We start from the raw sequence: 11,019 nt of genomic DNA on the forward strand, positions 1-11,019 counted from the left end.
CCCACCGCCCGCCCCCACCGACCCCCAGCTGACCAAGGCACGGAAACAGGAGGAGGACGACAGCCTCAGTGACGCAGGGACATACACCATCGAGACCGAGGCACAGGACACGGAGGTGGAGGAGGCCCGAAAGATGATCGACCAGGTGTGGCCTGGCGGCGAGTGAGAGCCCTCGTGGGGAACGGGGTGGAGGTGGGTGGACGTTGTCCTGCTCCTGCCCAGCTGGGCAGGAGGGAGCCTGGGGTGCTGCCCACAGCCCTGCCCTCACCTTCCCAGGGCTGGGTCTATATCCCATCCGCATGTCCTGCTGACAGCCAAGCTGTGTGTCCTGACCACCAGCCACTCTGGCCAACCAGGTCCCTGCTCTCCCCATGGCCTGGGAGTGGCTGGTGTCAGTGGAGGGTTGGGAAGTGGGCTTCTCTGGCCCTCAGTGCCTGGGACCATTTCCTCTTGGCAGGTCTTTGGGGTGTTGGAGTCCCCTGAACTCTCCAGGGCATCTTCGGCCACCTTTCGCCCAGTCATCAGAGGGGACAGAGATGAGTCTGGTGATGGGGGCGTGGCCCAGCGGATGGCACTGCTGCAGGAGTTTGCCTCCCGGCCATTGGGTGCGGCCCCCCAGGCGGAGCACCAGGTACAAGCACAGATGGCCACCCCAAGGAGGGGCTCGGCAGGGAGAGAGCAGCGTCCAAGCCGGGCCTGGGGTCAGCGGACCCCTCATGGGGCGAGACTGGACTTTTCTCTGAGGGGCACACTCACCTGGAGGGTGGGCGGGGGCTTCCATGAGGAGGGATCAGCTGTCAGACCCAGTGTTGATTTGAGGTCCTGGGCAAAATGGGTTCCGAGGTCAGGACAGGGCCACGGCTGCTCTGCCAACCTGGAACTGAGTTCTGTGGGGCTGCCTGGGCCGGGCCAGCAGGGGTCACGTTGGAGCAAGTCCAGGCGAGGCAACTGGGACCCCTGGCTGCCTTTGCGGGGGCATGTGCTCGCTCGAGCGGCAGGCCCAGGGTGGCATGCATGTATGAGGCTGGTGTTGGCTGCTCTGGATGCTCCTCTTGTTCCCTGGCACCCCCTGCTCCTCACCGTTGGGCTTGCACTTGGAAACACTCCCACCCTCCTCTCCACAGGGCCTCCCGGTGCCGGGCTCCCCTGGGGGTCAGAAGTGGGTGTCCCGCTGGGCCAGCCTGGCTGACAGCTACTCAGACCCGGGCCTCACAGGTAAGTGGCTCCAGTGCTGCAGGGGAGTCAGGGGCCAGGCCGGGGGCAGGGGGCTCAGGTCGCTGACCACGGACACAGGCTGCGTCTTCCTGTGCATGGAGGCTGTACATGGAGGCTGTACGTGGAGGGCCTGCAGACTAGCAGCCCTGTAAGCAGCTGCCTTTGTGCTCCACAGAGGATGGCCTGGGACGTAGAGGCGGGGAGCTGGAGGGGTCCCTGCCTGTGCGCACGCGGCGACGGCTCCCTCAGCTGCCCAGTGAGAGGGCCGACAGCCCTGCGGGCCCGGAGAGCAGCAGGAGGAGTGGGCCTGGGCCACCGGAGCTGGGCAGTGAGCAGCCCAGCCACCTCTTCGGCCAGGAGGAGTTGGACCCTGACAGCCTCAGCGATGCCAGTGGGTCAGACGGGGGCCGAGGCCCTGAGCCAGGGGTGGAGCCACAGGACAGCAGACGCAGGAGCCCCCAGGAGGGGCCCACATGGAGCAGGGGTCGGTGCTCACCAAGGGCCCCCGGGGAGCCAACTCCCACCTCTTTCTTCATTGGGGACCAGAATGGGGATGCTGTGTTACCTAGGAAACCACTTGCGGCTCCAGGGGATGGGGAGGGCCTAGGGCAGGCAGCCCAGCCCAGCCCCCCAGCACGGGATGGCATCTATGTCAGTGCCAATGGGAGAATGGTCATCCAGCTACGGCCTGGACGGTCCCCAGAACCTGACGGCCCTGCCCCACCCTTCCTCCGGCAAGAGAGCTTCACTAAGGAGCCAGCCAGTGGTCCCCCAGCGCCTGGCAAGCCCCCCCACATCTCCAGCCACCCACTTCTACAGGACCTGGCTGCCACCAGGGCTGCACGCATGGACTTCCACTCCCAGGACACCCACCTGATCTTGAAGGAGACAGAGACGGCCCTGGCGGCCCTGGAGGCCCGACTGCTCTCCAATTCTGTGGATGCCGAGTGTGAGGGGGGCAGCACCCCAAGGCCGCCAGAGGACGCCCTGTCTGGGGACTCGGACGTCCACCGCCCGCCCCACCGACCCCAGCTGACCAAGGCACGGAAACAGGAGGAGGACGACAGCCTCAGTGACGCAGGGACATACACCATCGAGACCGAGGCACAGGACACGGAGGTGGAGGAGGCCCGAAAGATGATCGACCAGGTGTGGCCTGGCGGCGAGTGAGAGCCCTCGTGGGGAACGGGGTGGAGGTGGGTGGACGTTGTCCTGCTCCTGCCCAGCTGGGCAGGAGGGAGCCTGGGGTGCTGCCCACAGCCCTGCCCTCACCTTCCCAGGGCTGGGTCTATATCCCATCCGCATGTCCTGCTGACAGCCAAGCTGTGTGTCCTGACCACCAGCCACTCTGGCCAACCAGGTCCCTGCTCTCCCCATGGCCTGGGAGTGGCTGGTGTCAGTGGAGGGTTGGGAAGTGGGCTTCTCTGGCCCTCAGTGCCTGGGACCATTTCCTCTTGGCAGGTCTTTGGGGTGTTGGAGTCCCCTGAACTCTCCAGGGCATCTTCGGCCACCTTTCGCCCAGTCATCAGAGGGGACAGAGATGAGTCTGGTGATGGGGCGTGGCCCAGCGGATGGCACTGCTGCAGGAGTTTGCCTCCCGGCCATTGGGTGCGGCCCCCCAGGCGGAGCACCAGGTACAAGCACAGATGGCCACCCCAAGGAGGGGCTCGGCAGGGAGAGAGCAGCGTCCAAGCCGGGCCTGGGGTCAGCGGACCCCTCATGGGGCGAGACTGGACTTTTCTCTGAGGGGCACACTCACCTGGAGGGTGGGCGGGGCTTCCATGAGGAGGGATCAGCTGTCAGACCCAGTGTTGATTTGAGGTCCTGGGCAAAATGGGTTCCGAGGTCAGGACAGGGCCACGGCTGCTCTGCCAACCTGGAACTGAGTTCTGTGGGGCTGCCTGGGCCGGGCCAGCAGGGGTCACGTTGGAGCAAGTCCAGGCGAGGCAACTGGGACCCCTGGCTGCCTTTGCGGGGCATGTGCTCGCTCGAGCGGCAGGCCCAGGGTGGCATGCATGTATGAGGCTGGTGTTGGCTGCTCTGGATGCTCCTCTTGTTCCCTGGCACCCCTGCTCCTCACCGTTGGGCTTGCACTTGGAAACACTCCCACCCTCCTCTCCACAGGGCCTCCCGGTGCCGGGCTCCCCTGGGGTCAGAAGTGNCAACACCCCTGCCAGCAGGCAGCCTGGAGGGGGGTGTCAGACCCTTGGCCAAGGGCCACCACAGGGCAGGCCTGCCTCTTCTGTTCCCAAGAGCATTATGGGGCCAAGGTAGGAGCTGGGGCCAGGGCGAGGCTGTGTGGGAGGAAGCATCTCTTGGAGTCCACTTCACAAAGATGCTCAAAGACTTCTGTTCTGGAGGGTTCCATCACGGTCTCTGCAGTGGTGGGTGGGCCCCAGTGCCTGGGTGCCCCGGCTGGTGGCTGTGGAATTTATGGTGGAGAAGGGCTTAGTGGTGAGCCCTCTAGGGAAGGCCTGGGGCACGTGGGGCTCAGAGGGCCTGGAAGGTGTCCAGCAGGAGGCCTCGAGGCCCAGGGGGTCTGAGGCTAGGGGAGCAGCGGGGAGGTGTCCAGGCTGGAAACCCCTCCAGGGGGTTACTCCTCAGCAGAGATGACATCCAAGTCACCCGCCCCCAGCCACCTCAGCCCCTTCCAGAGGGGACAGGGGTGGTAGCTCCCTCCTTTATGCCCCTTCTGGACCCCGTCCCCTCGGGAGGTCTCATGCTGGCAGGGAGGGGCTGAGCCCGGCCCCAGGCCTCAGTGCTTCCTTTCTCCAAGACAACAGCAGGTCCCTCTGGCACCGTGGAGTCCATGTGTTGGGCGGGCTGAGGTGGGACTGCTGCCCTGTGCACAGGACAGGGTTCAGGAGGAGGTGAGCCCGAACCCCCTGAGGGAGATCCAGGCTTCTAGCTTCCAGGCTGCACTCTCAGGCAGGAATCCTGGGGCCTGGCCCTCAGGGCTGCCGACGGGGCAGTTAGTGGTCTGAGGTGTCTGCAGCAGCCATCCTAGAGTTGGGGAGGGGGTCTCAGGACGGGCTTCTGCACAGGCCATCGCGTGCCCCTGCGGCCCTGCCCACAGCCACCCACCCACTCAGCCCCAGCACCCTGCCACCTGTTTTCCTGCAGACATTTGTGAATGACATGCGCATCCCGGACCAGAAGTACGTCACGCTGAAGCTCAACGACGTTATCCGCTTCGGCTACGATATCCTGCCCCTGAGTGCCCCTCCTCCTGGGCTTCTCCTCAGTCCCCAGGGCCACAGTCGCTCTGTTACTCCAGAAGCAGGGCTGTCACCACTCGGGCCACTGGGTTACAGAGCATGGAGGATGACCCTAGGGCTGGGCTCCCCCTGCTGACGGGGCACCCCAGGGAATACTAGTCCCTGCAGCCCGGCCCGCCGTGGACACCCTGGCCACGGGCACCTGCTGCTTGCTCACCCACCCAGCCTGAGGTCATGTGGGGCCTGGGGAACTGGTGACCACCCCCTGGGGCCCCGAATCTTGGCCCGACCTTGGGACTGTCTGAGCAAATGGGTGGGCATGGCTGTGCCTCCCCGGGAAGAAAGAGGCCCCTCCTCTGCCTGCCTCGATGGGCCCTTGAGCTGGCACACCTGTTGCTGGGTGTGGACTTCAGCGCTGGGCTCCTGGCTCTTCTGCTGCGTGTTCGCCTTAACACGTGTCCACATTCCAACATGTATGTGCTGGAGCGTGTGCAGCACCGAGTCCCGGAGGAGGCACTCAAGGTTAGTGCTGGCCAAGCCTGGGGGACTCAGCCACGAGGGCTCAGCACCCCATCCTCCCTACCATGCTGCCACTGCCATCTCCCCAGCAAACACTTCCCAGGCCTTTGGGGCACCCCGTTCAGGCTGTGGGTGCCATGAGTCAGGCCAGCCTGTCCTACCCTGCCAGATGGCCCAGTCTGGCAGGTGGGAAGGTAGTCATTACCCCCAGCCTGCTGCAGTGACAGATGGCGGGGGGCACCAGGACACAGGCGCCACTGTTGTGGACGCAGCAGGATCAGGGCTCTGGGAGGGGCCTGGGAGGATTCGGGCTGCATGGTCAGCCTGCTGGAGCTGCTGGGCTTTGTGAGCTGCAGCATTGGGTGCCGGCGGGTTTAGCTCTGGCTCACAGAACAAACGGCTCATCGGGTGAGCTGGGTGTGGCCAGAGCCCAGGAAGATGCTGGGGTCACCCTGCAGGAGAGTATAGGGGGGCTGAGGCGGGGGCCAGGAGCCTCCCTGGGAGCAGAGGGCCCCGTTCAGAGGGCCAGAAGGGTATAGAGCCCCTGGGCCCCCCAGCATCTTTTTGGGAGTGTCTCTCCGGTTAAGGAGCTTTGGGGTCTCATAAGGGGCTTTAGATTCTCTGACGTTACAGTTATTTGGAGTCTTGGAAGCTGAAGGGATTGAGAGTCTCTATACGGTGTTTAGGGTCTGAGGCTGGGGAAATTTGGTCTGTCTGTGAGTGAGATATTTAGGGCTCCTTAGGCTCGGGGGATTTGAGGATCTACGTGTTAGAGGATTTGGCGTTCCTCTGGGTGAAGGGATTTGAGGTCTCTGGAGCTGAGGTGCTTTGGGGTCTCATGCCCAGGGGATTAAGTGCCCTCCAGGTTAGCGGATTTGAGTCCTTCAAGGTGGCAGGATTTGGGGTCACTTCAGGCTGAGAGGATTTATTGCTTCTCAGGGTGAGGGGATCTGAGGTCTCCCAGGCTGAAATCTGAAGGTCTTAGGCTGAGGGTTTGTAAGGGTTTTACGCTGCATGACCACGGCCCCCCAGTTCCTGTCAGTCCCTCCGATCTCCTCCTGCGCAGCCCATGCTGGCCGGGCGCCCTGTCGGAGCCCCTTGGGAGGTAAAAGCTGCCCCCAAGATATTGAGGAGGCCACCATCGGGGGGTGGCCAGAGGCAGGAAGGAAGGGTGCTGGAGGCTGATGGTGGCAGCCTTCAAGGGTAGGCATCCTTGAGTGCCCTTTCCCCTGTGTGCTGGGGACACACACGGCCAGGGCCCCTGTGGGGGCACGAGGGTCCTAGGTGGGGGGGCGTCTCCTCACCCTCACTTGTTCATGTGGGAGTTGTGGAGTGCAGATTCAGGGCTGGGCTCAGAGCTCCCCAGGAGCCCTGTGGGGCCAGGGTGCTTAGCCCCCTCCTCAGATGATCTCTGAGCAGCACGGGGTCCCCCAGCCTGCAAGGGGCAGGGCCTAAGGGAGCCAGGTTCTGTCTGATGGCACAAGCGGCCCTGCTGCCCACCCGATGGCCTCCACTCTGATGATTGCGGCCTGCTCTGCCCTGCCCCACCCAAGCAAGCCCCTGCTTCCCCTGGAAGCTACCCCTCCCCAGGCTTGAGCTGGACCCAAGCTGTGTGACCTGGGCGGGCTGAGGCTCTGTCTGCTCTTTTAGGGAGCGTTAGGGAGAGCTTGTGACATGCAAAGTCATAGCTGGGCCCTGTGGATGGAGAAGAGAGGCTGGGTCCACCCCAGTGGGGTCCTCCTGAGGCTGGGCCCAGTACCTCACCCTGCCTGGCCTGCCCACAGCACGAGAAGTACACCAGCCAGCTGCAGGTAAGCGTGAAGGGCTTGGCACCCAAGAGGAGCGAGGCACTGCCGGAACACACACCGTACTGCGAGACCTCGAACCCCAGACCAGAGAAGGGGGACCGGAGACCAGGAACAGGTAGGCACAGGCAGTGTGGAGCAATTTTACGCGCACACAGGGCTACTGCCAGGCCCTCTGCCCTGCACCTGCCTCCCTGCACCCCTCACCCCTGTGCATGCATATGCTGTGCACACCCATACCCTCATCCGTTGCACACACATACCCCTGTACACACCCCTCACCCATTGTGCACACCTACCCTTGCACACCCACATTCCTTACCCATTGCACACACCTACCTGTGCATGCCTGCACCCCTCACTCCTGTACACACCCACCCCTGCACACCCACACCCCTCACTCATGTACACACCCACCCCTGCACACCCACACCCCTCACTCCTGTACACATCCACCCCTGCACACCCACACCCCTCACTCCTGTACACACCCATCCCTGCACACCCACACCCCTCACCCATTGCATACCTACCTGTGCATGCCTGCACTGCTCACTCCTATACACACCTACCCATGCACGCCTGCACCCCTCTTTGTTATACACACCCTACTCATGCACACCCACACCACTTACCCCTGTGCATACCTACCCATATATGCCCATACCCCTCACTGCTGTATACAGATCTATCCATGCACACCCATACTGCTCACCCCTGTGCACTCACACCCCCACCCCTGTATACATATCTACCCGTGCACACCCACATCCCTCACCTCTCACCCCACACACACAGCTACCCATGCACACCCACACTGCTCACCCCTGTGCACCTACCTGTGCATGCCTGCACCCCTTGGGCCCACAGTTCTTGTAGGGTTGGTGGGCCACCAGCTGGGCACCCTGTGTCCATAGTAGTGACAGGCAGGGGATGGGGGGGTGCGGCTATGCTCCCTAATATCAGGCATTTGGACTTGATTCTGCAGACCGAGCCAGCAGGGTTCAGGGGTTGGTGGTTTCTGACGAGACCTGATATGTGCCTTCGGCAGTCGGTGCAGCGGGTGGGCAGAAGTCTGGGAGGAAGGCAGCTGCACGAGGGTCTGGGTCTGCATTGGTCCGGTGGGCACAAGAGGAGGGGAAGGACCTGAGAGTGAGAAAGTGCCTGGTCCTGTGTGGAGGGGTCGGGGTGGGGGATCCAAGCCTGAGGCCCCAGTGTATGACTTGAGTTCTGGTTAGACAGAGGTGTATTCGGGCGCCCTTTCCCCCACTCCCACCTTGGTCCAGGAAGGGTCACCCTGCCGCCCCCAGCTTTGGCCCCACGTCTGCCGTGTTCCGCCGTCAGCCCACACATCTGTGTTGTACAGCCACAGCTGCCGGCGTCTGGTTGGGATGCAGGCCCGCCCAGAATGGAAGACCTCTGGGGACTGGGAAGCTTTCCAGAAAGCCATCTGAGCTCCCCCGGGCACCTGTCGGTGTCCAGGCTGTGAAACACACGCAGCTGGTGACGGCCGGTGCGGAGCCGTCCCGGAGGTTATGACAGGTGCAGCCAGCTGGGCAGCCTGGCTCCTTGGCTCCGTTAGAGCGAGGGCAGCACATTTTGGGGACCAAGGAGGGGTTCAGGGCCGGCAGCAGAGGGGAGACTGCCTGGTAGCAGATGCCCCTGCCTCAGCAGCCCCTGGGTGTGACCCTGGGTCAAGAGTGAGTTCCCAGGGAGGGATAAGGCATGTGTGACACCTCTCAGGGGCCCTGCATCCCCAGCGCAGTGTGCACATGGTTCCTGACAGGTCACCGGCCTCTGACTCTCTGTCCACCCAGCAGTGTAAGCAGCTGGTGGTCATGATGCAGAGGCCCCCTGGGCTCCAGCAAGTATGGAAAGAGCTTGAGTGGAGGGCCCAGGAAGGAGACTGTGGGCATGAGGGCCAGCGCCCTGACCTGAGGGCACTGGACGCTGCTTCTGTTCACTGCTGCCATTGGGAAGGGCTGGGCTGCCAGCTTCTCAGAGGGAGTCAGAAGTCAGATTCCATCTGAAATATACAATTTCACTCTGGTCATTAAGGCAAACAAACTAAAACGCCACAGGGACCATGTAGACTGCAGTGGCTGCCCACTCCCAGGGCCACCCATTTGTGGCCTGAACTACTTACCAAGCCTTGGACCTGGTGTGTGGGCTCCCCCTGGCCTCCTGCCCTCTGTTCAGTGGGCTGTGGGGTCGAAGACTGGGGCATAGTTGCAGGATGGTGTTGGAGGGGGCGTCCACCATGCCCCAGGGGATGAGCCTTTGAGCACATGGAGGGGAGGAGGGAGGGGCCAGGCAGGGAGGAGGGGCCAGACAGGCAGGGAGCCTTTAAGCACTTGTGGGGGAGGGTGGGGCTGGTGAGCCACCTCGGAACTCTGGGTAGTCAACATTCCCCACGGAGGAAGGGCCCTGGGCTGCCACAAGGCCAAGCTGGGAGGCGATGCCAGGGCCTGCCCCAGACTCCAGCCTATCCTGGGGTGCCAGTTCTCTGCTTTTCACACTGGGGGCCCCAGCAACACAGGGTCTGAACTCTTGCTCCCTCCACAGAGGCAGCCTCTTACCGCACGCCCCTGTACGGGCAGCCCTCCTGGTGGGGTGAGGACGATGGTAGCACGCTGCCTGACGCCCAGCGCCAGGGAGAGCCCTACCCAGGTTGGTCCTGGGGCCAGGCTGGTGAGACCCTGAGGGCTCCCAGAGGGTGGTGTGGGAAGGGGATGGCCTGGGTTTGAGGAGCCCACTCCAGGGGACATGGGGCTTCTCTCCCCCTCTTGGGTGGAGCTGATGGGCCTGGCTGAGGAGGGTGGTAGCAGGTGGTTGCCCCGAGGCCGGGTCTGAAGACATCTTCCCACACCAGAGCGTCCTAAGGGGCCAGTGCAGCAGGACGGGGAGCTCCACGGCTTCCGCACCCCTACTGAACCTCAGAGCTGCTCGTTCCGGCGGGAGCCCAGCTACTTCGAGATTCCCACGAAGGAGACCCCGCAGCCATCGCAGCCCCCCGAGGTGTCGGCACACGAGATGCCCACGAAGGACGCAGAGGCAGGCGGGGTCGGAGCGGCCCCTGTGGTGCAGAGCCACGCGTCCTTCACCATCGAGTTTGATGACTGTAGCCCCGGCAAGATGAAGATCAAGGACCATATCACCAAGTTCTCCCTGCGCCAGCGGCGGCCCCTGGGCAAGGAGGCCACGCCTGGCGAGATGGTGTCCGCTGAGACCAAGGTGGCCGACTGGCTGGTGCAGAACGACCCGAGCCTGCTGCACCGGGTTGGCCCTGGGGATGACCGCCACAGCACCAAGAGCGACCTGCCTGTCCACACCCGCACCCTGAAGGGTGAGTGCCCAGCTGGCGGCCGTGCCAGTCCCGGGACAGGCAGGGGACCAGGCGGTGGCTGCGTCTGCACCGTTGCCATGCAGAGGGGCCCATTCAGCTGGGTTGACTTCCCGTTTTTCAATTAATTGCCCAAGAGCCACCTGCCTGATCAGGGGTCCGGTCCTGTGTCTTCCCGTTGCACTTCTCTGCCCTGTGTGGGGGCGCCCTGAGGGCTAGGGTGCTCTGTCAACTCAGCTCAGGCGTGGGGTGACGGGGCTGTCTGAGATCCACCGCTGTTTCCTTTCTCTTGGCCTGACAAGGTGGGGTCCCCTGTCCCCCCCAGGCCACAAGCACGAGGATGGCACACAGAGTGACTCAGAGGACCCCCTGGCCAAGGCGGCCTCAGCCACCGGGGTGCCCTTGGAGGCCAGCGGGGAGCAGGTGCGGCTGCAGAGGCAGATCAAGCGGGACCCCCAGGAGCTACTACATAACCAGCAGGCCTTTGTCATCGAGTTCTTTGACGAGGACACGCCCCGAAAGAAGCGTTCCCAGTCCTTCACGCACACCCCGTCTGGGGACCCCAAGGCCGACAAGCGCCGTGGCCCAATGCCGGCTGATAGGGACCGCCCCAGTGTCCCAGCCCCAGTCCAGGCGGGGGGCCGCAGCTCGGGGCCGCAGAGGGCCGGCTCGCTCAAGCGGGAGAAGACAGAGGAACGGCTGGGCAGCCCCTCGCCTGCCTCCCGAACCCCTGCCCGCCCCTTCGGAAGCATGGGGCGCCGTTCCCGCCTGGCCCAGGACTTCATGGCCCAGTGTCTGCGGGAGAGCTCCCCAGCCACCAGGCCCAGCCCCGAGAAGGTTCCTCCCGTGCTGCCCGCTCCCCTGACACCGCGTGGGACCAGCCCTGTGGGCCCCCCGACCCCACCGCCCGCCCCCACCG

At 63.9% G+C, this 11,019-nt stretch overlaps 1 protein-coding gene across 1 annotated transcript in view; it reads left to right on the forward strand.

Moving 5' to 3' along the window:
* The window catches only part of CEP170B (centrosomal protein 170B), a 38,821-nt gene that overhangs the window by 15,935 nt on the left and 11,867 nt on the right, over nucleotides 1-11,019 (forward strand). Inside the window, exons 6-14 of the mRNA XM_017852806.1 lie at nucleotides 2-145; nucleotides 458-631; nucleotides 1,125-1,215; nucleotides 1,391-2,364; nucleotides 4,339-4,482; nucleotides 6,737-6,875; nucleotides 9,323-9,427; nucleotides 9,630-10,103; nucleotides 10,426-10,971. Of these exons, the coding sequence (XP_017708295.1) occupies nucleotides 2-145; nucleotides 458-631; nucleotides 1,125-1,215; nucleotides 1,391-2,364; nucleotides 4,339-4,482; nucleotides 6,737-6,875; nucleotides 9,323-9,427; nucleotides 9,630-10,103; nucleotides 10,426-10,971 (2,791 nt within the window). The remainder of the gene's footprint in view (nucleotide 1; nucleotides 146-457; nucleotides 632-1,124; nucleotides 1,216-1,390; nucleotides 2,365-4,338; nucleotides 4,483-6,736; nucleotides 6,876-9,322; nucleotides 9,428-9,629; nucleotides 10,104-10,425; nucleotides 10,972-11,019) is intronic.

This window comes from Rhinopithecus bieti, unplaced genomic scaffold (genome assembly GCF_001698545.2).
Source record: "Rhinopithecus bieti isolate Rb0 unplaced genomic scaffold, ASM169854v2 scaffold_35859, whole genome shotgun sequence".
Taxonomy (NCBI): domain Eukaryota; kingdom Metazoa; phylum Chordata; class Mammalia; order Primates; family Cercopithecidae; genus Rhinopithecus; species Rhinopithecus bieti.